This window comes from Lycorma delicatula, chromosome 8 (genome assembly GCF_047948215.1).
Source record: "Lycorma delicatula isolate Av1 chromosome 8, ASM4794821v1, whole genome shotgun sequence".
Classification (NCBI taxonomy): Eukaryota; Metazoa; Arthropoda; class Insecta; order Hemiptera; family Fulgoridae; genus Lycorma; species Lycorma delicatula.
Genome location: NC_134462.1, coordinates 131,869,351 through 131,887,767, shown reverse-complemented (window position 1 = coordinate 131,887,767; position 18,417 = coordinate 131,869,351). Strand labels below are relative to the sequence as shown.

The window sequence follows — 18,417 nt, the reverse complement described above, 5'->3', positions numbered from 1 at the left end:
TCAGTCCTTGTACTGCCTATCAAATCATTATGAAGAGAATAAAAACAACTGATTAATGCAAAATATCTCTGATTGTCATTGTAGAAGGTTATTATTTCATCGCAGTGCTCTATGTACATATCTCTTGGAAAAAGCAATATTGAAACAGGAGGATTTTTGATTCATCAATTTCCTACCGAGCCAAATATGTCATTTATTTACTGGTTGTTGGCGAAATAGCTGTAGCAGTGAATTATCAAGATTCACAATATGTGAACCATAACAAACATGTATATAACAATTTACCAGTAAAGCTGAACGAAAAGAGAAAATATATATTTCAATTACAGCAAATAGAAAATAGTATAGAGTTGTGAATTGACTCCTGTAACAGAAAAAAAATTTAACCAGATTTGTATAAAACTCTCATGGCTACATTCATGCAGCATAGAAGCATCCATCTGAATCATCTGGTTTCATCAGATTATTTTCTGGCGTCATCAGATTTATCAGTATAAACTATAATACATGGTATTCATCTTGCAATGAAGATGTAAAAACTCTTTAACTCAAACATCCTTAAAAGCTATATAATGTGAGTGCTCAGTAAAAACAATCTTGAAGTCTATTCCCTTGAGGTAGTGCCTTTATGTAACCCTTGCAAGCCAATTGCTGGTCTCATCTTTGCCAGAGATAAGATTTACTACACCACTATATTAAAATACAAACTTGATTGAAAAATACCTGTAATAATTCAAAGGATGCTATAGCATGTGTATTCCAACACTTCCAATCATCTTGACTATGAGTACACAGCTGAATCATAATCCAATTAAGATCTCACAAAAGCATATTAAAATAAAATCACAAACTTCCTAAAATTTAGAAAAGTTTTGAGATGTTTTTAATGTTTGATCATCAAAATTTAAACCTTAAAGTATTGTAGCTTCTAATTGTACTCTTTCTCAGGCTGGGTATGTTATTTCTACCATAGAAGTGATCATTTTTAATGAATTTTAAGTGCTAAGTGTTTAATATGGAGTCAGTACATTTTATTATTAAGATTCTAGTAGAATTGTGCTTTGTACAAACGTTGTCAATTCTTATCTTTTCCCATGTGATATTTGTAGCAATATCTGTAGAAAGAAGTAACAGAAATTCAAAAAAATTGTTTTTTTTTAAATTTATTAGAACATCTTTTTCTTAATTATGACTGTTGAAGTTTTTTACTGATAATAATTTGATTTAATCCTTAGTATTATGTTTTATATATCAGTAAAGTCTGGAATTCCATAAAAATTTTATTTTTACATTTGACATGTAAGTTATTTATAGTTTGTGTGGCTTTACTCTTTAATTTTTTCAGTAATGTATATCTGAGGTATGTAGGAAGACTTCCTTTAAACACAGGAAGAGTGTTATACATCTACATATGGATTTGTCCATGGGCTGTTATCCCACCTGTATTAACAATTCTTTGTTCCCATTTGTGTCTAATCTTCATCAATATGCAATTTTTAAAAAATTGAAATCAACTGTATTCAAAAACTGTCTGCTAAATTTCAAAGATACATTTTAATTTCTGTATATGTCAAAATTCTTAAAAAATTGTATTTTTTATCTATAAAATTGTAGATTTATTGAATATTAATAATATTTTTAAACATTACAAAAAAAATTTGATATTAAAATAATTTTTATTGGTGTTAAAGTTTATAATTACAAGTTCAATTTTTCCTAATTAGTATTGGATTTTAATAGAAATCAGAATTTTTAGTGGAATATTTTAGATGTCACTTAACACTTATTTATAAAGCATTATATGTTTGTTGTATCTACGGCTATTTATGTAAGTACTCCAAGAGTAAAATATAGTAAACATGATTACATATTGTCTTTTTAAAGATATATTTTCTTAATTTTATTTTCATTTTTAAAACTAGAATAAGCTACTTCAATTTTTGTTTCATATGCACTGTCATTGTTACCACTGTCTTTATACTCATAGACAAAATTTTAGTCAACGTAATTATTACAGCAGTTTTTTTAAAATATTGATATGTCGTGTGACTTTTTCATCATTAAGACTAGAATATCATTCTAAATCAGGTACATGAGTAAATAATTGATGTATAAGATGTTTCGTTTAAAATCTTAGGATGAAAATTAAAAATAATAAATTAAAACAAGTCGTTGTTAGACCACGTATTGTTACCCACCGGGTTGGTTAACGGGTCTGGTGGTTAACGTGTCTTTGCAAATCAGTTTATTTTGAAGTCGAGAGTTCCAATATTCAAATCCTAGTAAAGGCTTTATACAGATTTGAATACTAGATCACGGATACTGGTGTTGTTTGGTGGTTGGGTTTCAATTAACCGCACATCTAAGAAATGGCCTGAGACTGTACAAGACTACACTTCATTTACATTCTTACATATCATCCTCTGATGTAATACCTGACTGTGATTCCCGGAGGCTAAACAGGAGAAAAAGATACATATTGTTAGTTGTGTGCGTGAAGTATACAGGTTGACTTAAAAAAATTATTTTAGTAACAGAAGGATATGAATTCTTATGCGGTTTACCATCTTACCTACTACTTAAATCAGACCCAGGACCTCATCTTCCACCGGGCTGGTCTAGTGGTTAACTCATTATCGCAAATCAGCTGATTTTGAGGTCAAGAGTTCTAAGGTTCAAATCCTAGTAAAGGCAGCCTACTTTTATACAGATTTGAATAATAGATCATGGATACCAGTGTTCTTTGGTGGTTGGGTTTTGGATTAACCTCACATCACAGGAATGGTTGACCTGAGTGTACAAGATTATCATTTACGTTCATACTCTGAAGTAATACCTGACGGTGGTACCAGAAGCTAAACAGAAAAAAGAGAGAGGACCTCCTCACCTTGATGTTATCAAGTTTTAGATAAAAATATTTTTGGGAAGTTTCATTAAAATTGTTTCAGCCATTTTTGGTTTAGCAGACTAAAAGTAAACTAATATCAGTATAATGGTGATTTGCTTTACGTAATGATACAAGGGTGATCCCAAAAGTAATGGAATTGATTTTCTTAGGGAAATTTAAAGCTTGCACAGTGGCTTGCAGACAAGTACCCATGTATTTAGTTCCCGTGGCAATCTCAAGTTGATTGTTACAGCCATTGAGTGTCGGTCACTGTTCGTATAAAGTGTGTTGAGTGTTTGCCTACCATAGAAAAAAATGTGGATCTCTTTTATGCCATTCAGTTTTATGTTTGTTTAAAAAAAATCACTTTCAAAAGTGCACAAAATGTTGAAAAAAGTATTCAGTAGAGTGCATCACATACTACCTATTTTTGTTGGCATGTTGAATTTTTGGCCAGATAGAGAGCATGGAAGTCATTGCAAAAATGGGTCGACCGAGCATGTCAGTTAATGACATTATGCTACACAACAAGCATCATCATCTGAGAAGATAATCCTATTGGTGTACAGCTTGTAGGAGAATTGATACAAATATCCAAAAAGCAGTAAAGCAGTACATACAATATTCTGAGCAAGCGGATGTATATGAAATGCAGTGTGTCGTTGGGTCCCATGGCTGTTAACGCCTGACCTTTGGTCTTTTAAAATGCCTGATGTGTCACACCATTTTGACTGTTTTATTACCCTGCATCAAATGACTATATGCTTCACCCAACTTGTTAAATTGTTGCTCCCAAGTATTGGAACTCGGCAATTTTATTCACTAGATTGCCTTCTATTCCAAAGTCCCGTCTATAAATGTACTTCCATTCTTCCTAACCTTTTTTCATTGTATTTACTTTAAAATCTTGTGGCTTTTTCACTTAAAGATCCAACTTTGTTGTAGTTCCTACCATTTCTTCTACCAGAAAAAAATCTACATAAAGAAAGCTATCTATTATCTCTCTGTATATGTATTGAAACCACGTCCATAACAAAGATAGAAAATCAAAAGGAATTGACTCGACAATTTGTTAGAAATTATTTGTAAACTTAAAAAAAAATTAAAAATCAAAATTTACTTTAAAATCTTTTAATATACAGTAATTAAAAATATGCTAATTTTTTTTAGGGAATTCTTAGTAAAGAACAGCGGGATATTATTGACAAATTTTATTGTGAAGAAAGAGAAAAAATGCAACAGTCTCTTCAGGAAAGACTGAAAGAACAACTTGAAGAAATCAAACAGCAGACATCAATACCATTATTAAAAGTATTACTTTAATCACTTAATACTAAGTTATTTACTGCTTGAAAATAATGTTTTTCTTTGTATAAATCATTACAATTTTTACTTATATAAATTTGTTGTGAATATATAATAGTATTTATTGTGATACTATCATATTATTATATGATATTTTGCTTAATATGTAATATTATATTATGTGGTCATTTTATAATTGATTTTATCAATTATATATGTATATTTATATGACACATATATTATTGAAATGTTAGCTTGCTCTTTCTATGTTAGTTTCCTTATTTAAAATGTCAGTTATTCATTCATAACAATCTAACAAACAAGTTCAGCTAAAAAGCTTTTTTCTTTTTTAAAAAGAAAAAAAAATTGTTTAGAATAAATGGATTCTTCTAGTTTGTGTCGTAACCATATACTGGTTGTAGGAGACCTAACTCAATCATAAACTAATAAAAATTTTAATCAGAGCAGGCTAATAATCAGTTATTAACTGCTAGCCAGTTGGCACTGGTTAAACATTTCTTTATACATATTGCCATGTTAACATTTGACAGATTAATTCATGGTATCTCTTGTTAAAACTCCAATATGCTTAGTCTATAATTTTTTTATTACTGTCACGTTCTTCATTATTTTATTATTTATGATTATAACTACGTAATAATGTAATTGGCAATTTAATAAATTTTCTATGATTGTTACTAACCTCTGAATTTTTTTAATCACTTTTGATTCTAATTATTTATTCAGACAGAAGGTTTTACATTTCTACCTTCATTTTCTTTTTGTATTTATCCATAAATTTTATTTTTTCTGTCATAGTGAATTGCTTATTCTGTATAAATTGTAACATTTTACTTTAATTGATGACATTTCGAGAGGACTCCTTATTACTCTTTTGATGGTATTTTACATGCTTATTATAACAAAATAACTTTGTTCATCCTTTTTACTAAATAGTCATAGCCTCTTGGGTTTATTCATACCAAAGCAAATATTTCTCCAGAAATACTTAATATAAAAGCCTATTAAATAGTGCATTTATATATTCTAAAACGCATGAAAAAACTTTTGTAAATGTAAAAAAAATTTCTGCTGCTATGAAAACATGTACCCGAATAAAAAAAATTATAGATTATTATATTTTGTTATGAAATTAAAGATTTACTCTAATACATCTCGCATAATTGAAAGAAAAATATGATCTCATTGCCGCTTTCATGTAAAGTTAAATGTCGATTTGTTAATTCAGTTGTTATTTATTGATTTGATATATTCAATTAAAATAAGAATTGAATGTTAAGAAATACATGAAATCATTAAGCCATGATTTCACAATGCCACTAACTGAACAAGTTCTAAACAATGCAGATCTTCAATATTCACTACAGCAGATGTTAGATAATTCTCTGGTAATTTCTATGATAGTAGCAACCATAAAACACCTTGAGTGAGAAAAACTTGTTTGCATTCTTTAAACAATAAAGAATGGTAACTACCTTCTCTACAACTGTTCAAGAGCAATTTTATGTGGGACACTGAGCAAAGTGTTGCCTAACTAACAAATACCATTTTGGTGGAAAAGAAACATTGTTAAAACATTATCTATAGTTAGTTTAGGGTATTTAAATAATAAGAAACTCATTATGCTACAACAATTTGGACATTTAAACCATCTAAAGTAAATTAGTTTTGTTATAAAATTTGCTTAGGTTTAGTAGTAATATATTTTTTACCAGTCTGTAGCATTCTAGGGTAAATTATAACAGAAAATAAACATTTGGAATTTTACCTTCTTGTTATTTGGTCAAGAATAATAGAAAGATTTCTTTAATGTGCGGAAAGAACTGATGAACAGTAAATCAGATTTTATGAAAAAATAGTCACTGTTTATTATTACTTGGTACCACATGAACAGTTTTATTTACCTTGGTTATATTGTAAATTAATTATAGTTAATTTTTTTTTCAAGTTAAGATTGGTTGATCACTTAAATCCAAGTTGTAGAAAATGGAAGTCAGGCATTTTGTCAATATGGAAACCATCTGAGGATTTACAGTCTTACCTTTCGGAAGGTGCAGTAGTCAGCATAAGCAATGTTTTAGCTAATGGTTCCCGGTAAGAAATTATATTTACATTTGTTACTTAGCATGATTTTCAATTTTTTAATTTTATTTAATGATAATTTTTCCTCAAAAGCAAGCTTAAGTCTAATTGCATTTCTTAAGTTGATATTTTCCAGTCTTAAGACCAACATTTCTGAGGCATTTGAAAGGATATCCAATAGAAACATGGACCGCTAAATTACCTTCATTGATGTAAAGGTTTTTTCTTTTTTGACAATACATTGCATTCTTGTGGCTACTCTGTACTAGTTTCTGATAGATATTGGATTTCCTTTTTGGCTGATGAATAAATTCACCACAGATGCTTGACTATGGAAATATGACAAATAGAAGTTTGTTGTATGTGAAAAATGCAAAGTTTTAATGGGAATTGAACCCAGAACATAGATGAAAGACAAATACAATGTTGTTGATGTTAAAATAATTAAAGTTGAGCTACTTACATTATCATTTGAGACACTCTATTCAAATTGATGTTTTTTTCATTATAAAAAGATGTTAAACCTGCCAGACTACAGGTATTTAATGCATTTTTTCATTCATATCCTGACTGGTTAATGAAAAACTTTCTAATGGATTTAGTATGAAGAATTGTGACATAGGTAATTTATTGTTAAGTATAAGGATAGCTTATTCTCCAGGAAATACTCATTTTTGGTTTTTAAAAGCAAAGCAAAAAAATTCTACCCAAATTTCAGATTATATACTAATAAATAATTACCAATTTTGGTATTAAGTGCTAGCAATAAATTTTTTTTTAATAGAAGTGTGACTTGTTCAACTGTAAATATTCTCCCGCTACATGATCTTTTCAGATCATGTAGCCATTAAACTGGCTATGTACGGTGTCAGTTTTAAAACGCTGTTACAAAATCATTTTATATGGGATCTAAGTCGATTATTTTTTTTATATTCACAAAGGAATCAGTTTTATTACACAATTTGAACGACATTTATACAATGTAAAATGTTTTATTTAGACTAGAAAGAATATGACCATTTTTGTCTCAGAAATGTGCTTGTGTGTGTGTGTGTTTGTTTGTGTGTGACTTGTGTATTATAATTGCTATGAGGGTTACGGATTTATTTATTATTTACAAAAATAGCTTAACTTACTAGCAACATATCGATGTATTGAAACACATAATAAATTATGATATACGACACACAAAAAAAAAAGAAGGAATTTGTGGTCATAAATACGTCACTTTTACTTGAGGCCTATAAATATCTTTTCTGAGAAATGATATCGGTAAACATGTAACACATATAGATTCGTAATGAATAAGAGTATACAGTAAAAATGGTTTTTTGTCAACCTGAATAGCCTTTTGAGTGGTTAGAATTTTTATAAAACGTAGTTTTCTGAATCTACTTTCACTTACACTAAAATATGTTACTAATCTGTGATTTATCACACGGGTTTTTCATCATATTTTGCCCAATTTTCAACCGATTTGCTTGAAAGTATTATTTTTAAAATCAGCAAACTTTGTTTCATAAACACAAAGCAAAAAAAAATTTTTCTTTAGTAAAAAACAGGGTAGAAATGCGCAAAAAAAATTCTGCAATTAAATTATCGTAATTTTTGTACTGCATCAATTTTTTTGTTGTTACAGGCATAAAAAATATCCAATTGTAACGGTTTTTTTGTAACGGTCAAAATCTGTTAAATCTCTTTAATATACTGTAATTTTTTGAAATTTTTTTCACAAGAGGGTAGCATAAGACTATGAAGGGAGGCAATCAGATACCAACATATTTTTGCGGAGCGCTAATCAACCGCGGATCATTGTGATGGGAAAAGGTTAAAAAGCATTAAAAGATTTTTTTTATATGTTATCTTTGTCGTGTAGATGAAAGGAAGTTTCTTTCTCTCTTTATAATACTAGATGACAAATTTTTTGCTTCAATCATTGTATGGTTGTTTGTAGTGTTATATAATACAGATGTGCACTAATTAATTTCTCTTTTGTATGTAATGTCTACATTTTAAATCTAACAGTTAATATTTAACAGGAATGGGGAGCTGCAACTGAATGCAGGATGTCAGGTAAAATACTCAGTCAAATCTCATTCAGATGCTGTTCGACGTAATGTGTCACCTCTTTCTTTGTTAAATGACGTAACATTTAAGCCACAATTCATGGAATTAGATGTCGTTGGTATTGTCATCCACATTGAAACACTTTCATCCCTACAAACTGCTTACATCACAGATTCATCTAAATATCTTTTAGGAATTTCTTTCTGGGGAAGCATTAAGGTATGTTATGGTGTATATTTTTAAAGTGAAATCTCGTTATTCGCACTTCCCGTTATTCGTGATTTCGTTATTTGCAGTGAAATATTTTGTGATGTCTTTTCTATGTTCGTGGCTAAAATTTTCAGTATTCACTTTCATTACATTATGTAGTGACATTAAAAAATAAAAATATTATTGCACATTAAAAAAATAATTTAATACAGTACGAATATACACTACACTGCGATAGTGTACATACTGTACTGCACAGTACAGTATTTGTTTTTAAAAAAATTTAATTTTTTTAATTGTATATTTAAAATTTTATATTTTAGTAGTTTAATTAGGTTGAAATGTTAAATGTACATTTTTAATTTAAAAAAAAAAAAAACAATTTTCTAATAAAATTTTAAATCTAAATAATAATTATAAATGAGAAAAAAGCAAATCTGGCATCCATAAAAATGTATATATATATATATAGTTACTAAATTTGATCACAGCATTGTTTTAAAGGTTTTTGCTTGTGTATAATTAATCAAATAGTTTTAACTATATGGGAGATTGAATGACATAGCTGTGAAAAATTAATGAAAAGTTAAACAAAACAAAGTACCATAAAAATGTAGAAAATACATTTCTTACTTAGTAGCAAAGTTACTTTAGTTTAAAGCCACCTTAAGCAGCGGCATGTATGTATGGTGTGCAGCCATTCCGACTCAGGGACCATAAAGAGTTCCAAGACTGCCCGCAGTGATTCACCACGTGAGAGAGAGAGGCAGCAGATTTACCAAACCTGTTCATGATTAGTCTATATGTTCCCCCCAGGTACTAATTAACACCTGAACGTCTTAAAACACACCTGAACATGTTTGTGTCATGGTCCACTTTTTATCACTGTTATGTTGTCACCCCTGCTTGCCGTTGGGTGCTGAAACCTAGTGGTGGCTGGAGTGCTCACAGCAAACTATGTTCACGCCACTGTATGTCACTAGCTGCTTCCTCAAGTCTTATAGCATTCTACGTTAGAATCCCGAGAGTGCAGTCGCATTTTTCATTTCATCCAGATGGACAATCATTGTTACTCATAGTTACTAGCATTCGACATCAGAATTTGATCCGGAGCGGTCGTATGCACTTTCAGTCTGTATGGAGATGTTTGGATGAACGTTTAGTTTATTAGTATAACTTATATATTATTTAATTTAATTATATATGTAAAGATATGTATCAAGTTCAATTATACATTTCATTAACTGTCAAGACGACAATTTGTTAAACCATTATTCAACCAGCTACAAGGCGTTATCATCATTCATCACCTATGAACATACAGTCCAACCTTGCTCTAAAATTCTACTAATCACTACTGACTGGTTTTTTCTAATTTTGCGTCGTGTTGGTTTTATATGTAAAATTTAATATTGTTGCATATATTTTTTATATTGGAAGAGTTTTTAATGAATTTGTTTTTGTTTTAATCTTTGAGGTTCTGTGTTAGCGTTTGATTCTGTTATTCGAAAAGGGAACCTCCACACTCCTCTCGGACTTTGTTAAATTCTGTTTATGTTAATTTCTTATAGTTATCATTATTTTTTATTTTTATATTTTTTTAAGTAAATTTATCATATTTTTAAGATTCTGACTATGATATTAGTTGTCAATTTTTATTGATACTAGTTGTTAGTTTTTAGTGATAATAGTTTAAATATTATTTCATTTTTAATATTTTAGTTTTTAATCTAGTTTTAGTCATGTTAGTTTTAGGTTTTATTTGTTTTAAGTTTTATTTTATTTTCAATATTTTAGCTTTTAACCTAGTTTTAATTTTTATGTTAGTTATAGTTTTAATGTTAGTTTTTTAGTCTTTCTGTTATCCGAGAAGGGACCTTTGCTTACACCCTTTTCAGATTTTGTTAAATTCTATTTATTTTTAGTTAAATTTTAGATTTTAAACTGTGATATTAGTTGTAAATTTTTTGGTTAATTTTTTTAGACTAGGCTTAGTTTCTTTTATTTTTTTTTGTCTTCAGTCATTTGACTGGTTTGACGCAGCTCTTCAAAATTCCCTATCTAGTGCTAGTCGTTTTATTTCGATATACTCCCTACATCCTAGATTCCTAACAATTTGTTTTACATATTCCAAACATTGCTTGCCTGCACAATTTTCTCCTTCTACCTGACCCTCTAATATTAAAGGGACTATTCCAGGATGCTTTAATATGTGGCCTATAAGTCTGTCTCTTTTTTACTATATTTTTCCAAATGTTTCTTTCTTCATTGATTTGCCACATCTCTTCATTTGTCACTTTATCCACCCATCTGATTTTTAACATTCTCCTGTAGCACCGCATTTCAAAAGCTTCTAATCTTTTCTTCTCAGGTACTCCAATTGTCCAAGTTTCACTTACATATAAAGCAACGCTCCAAACATATACTTTCAAAAATCTTTTCCTGACATTTAAATTAATTTTTAAGATTAACAAATTATATTTCAGACTGAAAGCTCATTTCGCCTGTGCTATTCGGCATTTTATATCACTCCTGCTTCATCCATCTTTAGTAATTCTACTTCCCAAATAACAAAATTCTTCTACCTCCATAATCTTTTCTCTTTCTATTTTCACATTCAGTGGTCAATCTTCATTATTTCTACTACGTTTCATTACTTTTGTTTTGTTCTTGTTTATTTTCATGCGGTAGTCCTTGCGTAGGACTTCATCCATGCCGTTCATTGTTTCTTTTAAATCCTTTTTACTCTCGGCTAGAATTACTATATCATCGTAGCATCTTTATCTGCTCACCTTGTACTGTTACTCCGGATCTAAATTGGTTATTACGCGACGACTGACTGGTCCAGCTAGTTTTGCGTGTATACCCCCACTACTTGAGTGACAGTATGAGCGCAAACATACTGGCGCCAAAAAATATATTTTTGTATTTATTTTTTAAATAAGACTAAGTAATTATGTAAAATGTTCAATAATAAACAAAAAAAAAATTGGTCATGTAATAAAAAATGGAAAATAATCACTAAAGATCCTGGCACAAAAATAACACAACTGAACTTGTAAATAGTTAAACATACTAAAATAAAATACACAAAGTTATTCAGGATTATCTGACACTGGTAATTTGCAAAGCTTATTGATTGATCTCTTAAAGACACCTTGATTATTATGTAATGTCACAACATGAACAAATTTGTCAGAACCAGGATTAGTCTCTTTGACTACAGCTAACTTCCATCGCAAAGGTGGTAAATTATCTTCTTTGAAGACTACGACATCACCGACCTTGAGGTTGGATTGTTCAGCTGTCCACTTCTGGCATTGTTGAAGGGAGTTCAGGTAATCAGCTGAACATTTCTGCCATATTTGTTGAGTCATTTGCTGGACTCGTTGCCATTGGTTCAACCTGTTAACAGCTAAGTCAGTATCAGGAATTGCTTTTAAGGGTTCTCCTATAAGGAAATGTTCTGGAGTTAGATAGGATATTCTAGAGGATTGTCTGATAATTTGGTTAAAGGTCTTGAATTAAGACATGCTTCAATTTGTGCTAATAAGGTAGTAATTTCTTCAAAAGTTAAGGAATTATTCCCAGCTACTCGGTGTAAATGATATTTCAATGATTTAACAGCAGCTTCCCACAGCCTGCCAAAATGTGGTGAGTGGGGAGGTATGAAATGCCATTGACAAGATTCAATCGTTGACCAAGTTGACAGTTCGTTGCCCTTTAGTTTGGTAAAATTGTATAAATCCTTTTAGAGTAATGTATTCCTGTTTTAATGTAGAGCGAACCAGCATAGTCCACACCGGCATTAAGGAAAGCTCAACATGGGCGAAGTTGAGTAGGCGGTAAATTTCCCATTAATTGAGTATGATAAGTTGAGTTCAACTTAAAACATGTAATGCATTTATGCAGGAGAAGCTTGATTAGATGTCTTATATCTGGAATCCAGTATTTTGTACGAATTGATGCAATCAACAATTGTGGACCTGGGTGAAGTAGTCTGAGATGTTCATGTTATGATTAAGCGAGTAAGATGATGTTTAGGTGGCAATATTATTTGATGTTTAGAAGAGAATGGAAGTTCTGAATTCTGCAGGCATCCTTCCACTATCAATATATTGTTCTTGTCAATAAAGAGATATAAATTACAAATTTTTGTTTTAGATGGTAATGATTTTCCATTAGACAAAGTTAAAATTCTGTATTGTAGCTTAACCACTGTTCTAATTGAATACAGATAGTTAAAGCATTTTCTAACTCGGATGGAGATAACAGTAGATTAGGGGTTAAATGTTTAGATGATTTTCTACAATTATTTATGAATCTTAAACAATACGCAATAACTCGTTGCAGACGGGATAATATTGAAAATTTTGAAATACAATTGTCATCTTGTGTAGTAGTCATTAAACTGACTTGTTTACGTTCAGGAATTTCTTGCTGCTTAAGTGATACCTTCAGCACAATTGGCCAGTTCAGTTCATTACTTAGAAGCCAATCTGCACCACACTACCAAAGTGAGTTGCTAATGAGATCTTTAGGCATGACGCCTCTTGAAAGTAGGTCTGCAGGATTGCAGTTTCCAGGAACGTGATACCAGTCTTCAATAGATGTATTTCGTTGAATTATCCTTACTCTATTAGCTACAAACGTTTTCCAAGTTGATGAACATTTTTTGATCCAGAAAAGAACTACACTGGAATCTGTCCATAAATAAATTTTGTTAAAATCAATGGAATATTGTTTCTATAATTTTTTTAATTAAACGAGAAAATAGAAGAGCTCCACAGAGCTCTAAACGCAGCAGTGATATTTGCTTTAAAGGTGCCACCTTAGATTTTGCAGTTAACTATTTAACAGTAACCTTTCTTGATTCATCAATACACCGAATGTAAACGCAGGCACCATCGGCTCTTTCGGAGGCATCCGAAAAGCCATGGAGTTGGATACTGATAGATCTTTCATGTGATAAAACCAGTCTATCAATCTTTATTTTATTTACTAAAGAAAGCAGACAGTAAATATTCTTCGATTGTTCTGGTAGTAGTAGATCATCCCAGCCAAGGTTTGCTTGCCAAATGTGTTGCATAAATATTTTACAAACTGTTATGGTAGGTGCCAACAATCCTAAAGGGTCAAAAATTGATGAAATGATTGCTAAAATGTTTCTTTTAGTAAATGTTGTTGGATAAATTTAATGTTATAATACACTGAAATGTTAATTTTAAACTGTTAACAATTACGCAATCAAAATATTGAATGTTCGTGTCCGGTTTGGTTGGACCAAAATGTTTGACTAATTATGGATGTTTCACAATTCGAATAGCGTGAAATAAATAAATAAATGCTCATAATTCAGAAAAGAAACATATTTATTAAAACAATGAGTTTACTGTAAAAAGATTAAAATACGAATTTATACATGTTCATAAAGAGAGTTGCATGAAATGAAAATAAGTTACATAAAAGAACCACAAACATAGGGAACATCCTTGTCGGACTCCCGTTCTTATTACGGCTTCTTTCTTATGTTCAATTATTACTCAGACCTCTTGTGATGTCCTCCTCAAAAATCTTCTTTACTTCAACATCAAGCTTCTCTAAATTCTACCGATTCATCTGACACCTTTTCTTCAGGTTTTTAAACCCTGATCTACATTTAATTTTCACCAAATTATGGTCGCTATCAATATCTGCTCCAGAGTAAGTTTTGCAGTCGACGAGTTGATTTCTAAATCTTTGCTTAACCATGATATGATCTATCTGATACCTTGCAGTATCGCCTGGCTTTTTCCATGTGTATATTCTTCTATTATGATTTTTAAACTGGGTGTAAAAAAAATATTCCAGGCGATGATATTCTGGTTTTAAAAAAAAATCGACCGCTGACCCGACCCCTCACCTGAATTAATCCTTCATCTGCTCCCGACGATCATAATCCTTGACCCTTGACTCCAAATTTTTTTTTTTGTTTCTCATAGCCTGGGCTTGTTGTCGGAAGGGTTGTTTTTGTAATGGAGTCATTCGTTTCCACATCCGCCCTCCCAATTTAGCTATCTGAACCACGGAATGCTTATCTTCATATTTCATACGCAACATACGCAAAAAATTAAAAAACGGATTCGTGGAAATTTTAAATTTCGATGAATCCTTTTTTTTTTGTAAGGTTTTTTTTGTTTTAGTGTTTGCAAGAGTGGTTTGTTTACGGACCTTAAAAGGTCCCCCTTTGCGGTTTGTAAACATTTTCTTTTCTTTTTTAGATTCTCTGTTGTCCATTACTCTAAATTTTTTTAAAAACTAAAATAATTAAATTAAAAAAGAAAAACAAATTAATTTTGTTTAATAAAATAAATAAAGTTTGACTTAAAAAAACACAATTAATTTTCTAACAAAATTCTAAATCTAAATAATAATTATAAATGAGAACAAAGCAAATCTGACATTAATAAATATGTATGTAGTTACTATAGTAATTAAAATTGATCGCATCATTATTGTAAAGCTTTTTTCCTGATTATAATTAATCAAATAATTTTAAGTGTGTGGAGTTTGAATGAGATAGCTGTTAAAAGTTAATTAATAAAAAGTAAAACTAAACGAAGTACCATAAAAATGTAGAAAATACATTTCTTACTTAGTTGCAAAGCTACTTTAGTTTACAGCCACCTTGTGCCTATCATAATTTCACCTATCTTTAATTAGAGATTCTGCTATTAATATTAAATAATCTCACAGAAGTATAGAAATTATGATGTTGCTATTTCATCTTTGCATTTTTTCTTTGCAAAATGAAAGTGCAAACCCATCTATAGTTTTGCTGCTGCTAAAAATCTTGATGTTTTACACAAAATAAATTGTAAATATAAGGAATTATAGTAAATCCAAACATTGTTGTAATTGCAGAATCAGATTTAAACAAAATCACTTCTGATTGCATTCATTGAATAAAAATGAAAAAAGTTTTATTTAGTTTTGTATCATTAAAACTCATTAACGTAATCATATTTTTCACCGAATTCAAATCTTTTTTTTAATGAGCAGATTTGTGATGACTTAACTACTTGTCTAATTAACAGAATTTATCACATGTAATACTGAATTTCTCAATTCAGTATTTAATGATTGTAACTAAATATAATGTCCCAAAAACAAAAGAGCCATTTTCTACCAGCTGCTGCTATGCATGTGTGTTAATATTTGTGTGTTAATGGTGTTTTGTGGTGAAGTTTGTTTCAGTTGGCTATATCATTATTGTCTGTAACTAATAGGCTCTTTTTGATTTCTGTATTTAGGACTTTGGTTGGGAAAAAATTGTTTCTCAAGGTTCATTTATTGCATGTTGTAACTTGCAATGGAGAAGTGGAACTGCATCTTGGCATATTCCATGCGCACATGTGACAGAAGTTTCATATTTTACTTTGAATCCTAAACATGATTCCCTTTGCAATGCCATGAAATGCTTGAAAAAAGATTTGGTTTCTGAGGTAAGTGTTAATACTAATTTGTTTTAAAACAATTTTTTTGTTATCCGTGTGTTTTTTTTATTCAAATTTAAAATAAGCCCAGAGTAATTCTTCCTGTAAAATCATACTTAAAACAATTTTCAGAATACATCAATTCAAAAAAATAATGTATATTCATTTCACAATCATGTTCTCGTGTTCATAGTTAATATACAAAGGATTTGTATAATGGGATTTACAGTTTGCAAGTAACAAAGTATCAAGTTTACCTGTATCAGCTGTGCTTGGAATTTTAATTTTGCATACCAGTTCTTTATTGGGAAAGTCACAAATAAAGCAGTTTTCTTTGTTTACTATGAGATATTAATTGCACAAGATTTTTCCATAGTAGGTGGTCTTTTTGTGCAGTAACTTTTGTTACAGCACAAAATGTTAAAATTTTTATTTTTCTTTGAATTGGTTTACATGTTACAAATTCTTATTTATCTTATTCTATGTATGATATTAATTTACTACTTTTTTTTCAGGATTTGAGTACATTGATATTAGAAAGCCAAGAAAAACTATTTTTTTTACTAAAGCAAAGAGAATCTGGAGGTCTAAATCTGAAATCGAATAAAATATCTATGGATTTAGTGAATTCTCATAATAATTCTTCAGATTTAATATGTGAATCTTTAAAATCATGTAATGAAAGTTTTATAGCTACTAATGTTAGTAATGATGCAGCGATGTCCAATAAAAAAGCATCATTAATTAACCAAAAACTCAAAAAATTAGAATCTTACGGTAAGCCACCTCCTATTACAGAATTACCAGTTGCAGTATTAAGTCCACTTGCAAAAAAACAGTTTAAACTTCCAATTTGTAGGAATAATAATAATGAATTAAAAGACAGTTCTACTTTTACTATGGCAAATGTTTCCAAAAATAGATAGCAAAAAGTGTTTTTGATTAAGTTACTGCCGAAATGGAGGGTTGAAAATATAACATTGTAATTATTCAAAGTACATTAGGTTCAAATCCAACATGTGTAGAAAAAAACATGCCTTTTTAATTTTTCACTACCATTAATGAAACCTTATGAATAATCAGTATTATCAAGACAATCAGTTTGTGATTATACGTTAGTGCCATGATTTCACTCATGTCGCATAAATCTAATTAAAGAAAAGTGTGATCAAATAATCTTAGTTTTACTTTTGGATCTATTTATATTTAACTGTGCCCAAAAGAAAAAAACACATTTTCCTAGTAATGGCACTATGTAATAATTATTGAATATTAATCTCCCCACACACATATACAAAATTTTTGTGTGTGTGTACATGCACATGTATTTGTAATCCATTGTTATATATATTGCCAAGTTAATATGGTGTGGTGTAGATTTGATGAGTTCTTGTGTTGAATAATCTACTTGCCTGGTATAAAAGTTGGGGCCACTATTAAAAATAATATTATAAACTTAAATGTTACTTAAAAAATTATTTTCATAAAGGATGTGTTAGTTCATTAGTTTATATAATATTTTATTTGATGAAAATCTGTATAATTATATTTGCTTTTAAAAAAAACAGGTATTTTAATCTAACATTATTTTTATTTTTTTTAATGAAAGTTTAATTTGATTTGATAAATTATTGTGATATTTGGGAAATGATTGAATTTCATTAAAAAATCTCTTAGCTAATATTCCTTCGTATGGAAAAATTACTGTTAAAATTTCCAAATTCAACAGAATTTTAACATGTTAAAACTTTATCCTCTGAACTGAGAATGCTAATTTCTAATATTATTACATATTTAATAACAAATATTTTTAAGTACAATATATTTTGGTAATATGTTTATAATAAAAATCAGGTCCTTGAGCGCTTTGTTAAATGTGGGTTTACAGTGGTAGACAGATTAGTACATGAATATGACATTGATAAATGTCATGTTACCAAAGTATATTGTGCTTAAAAATATTTGGTATTAAATGTGTAATAATATTAGAAAATTACTACATAATATTGTAATTTGACAGCATGATTTGTTTGCTATTGATGAACCCTCGTTGGATGTACCTCTGCGCTTATTTACATAATTTCATTTCTCAAAAAAAAAAAAAAAATTTCATCTTGACCACTTTTTGTATAAAAAAATTGTATAATCTTTAAAATATGTTGTAGTTCTTATTGTAAAGTGTTTTTTATATTACTTAAAATAAAGTTTTTACATGTGTATTAATGTAAACAACCTGACCAAGGAACATAATAGAATAAGAAAATGTTTTACAAAATATTGTACATTTATTCTGTAGCATAAAAATTATCATAAAATTTGTTAGTTGATCATATAAAAATTTTGTAAAAATACAGTAAATAAATCAATAAA

General features: G+C 29.5%; 1 protein-coding gene across 1 annotated transcript in view; it reads left to right on the top strand.

The window, feature by feature from the left end:
- The window catches only part of LOC142328580 (uncharacterized), a 72,239-nt gene extending 53,822 nt beyond the window's left edge, over nucleotides 1-18,417 (top strand). The window contains exons 11-15 of the mRNA XM_075372347.1: nucleotides 4,058-4,198; nucleotides 6,162-6,307; nucleotides 8,335-8,581; nucleotides 15,865-16,056; nucleotides 16,563-18,417. Coding sequence (XP_075228462.1) covers nucleotides 4,058-4,198; nucleotides 6,162-6,307; nucleotides 8,335-8,581; nucleotides 15,865-16,056; nucleotides 16,563-16,973 — 1,137 coding nt within the window. The 3' untranslated portion in view covers nucleotides 16,974-18,417. The remainder of the gene's footprint in view (nucleotides 1-4,057; nucleotides 4,199-6,161; nucleotides 6,308-8,334; nucleotides 8,582-15,864; nucleotides 16,057-16,562) is intronic.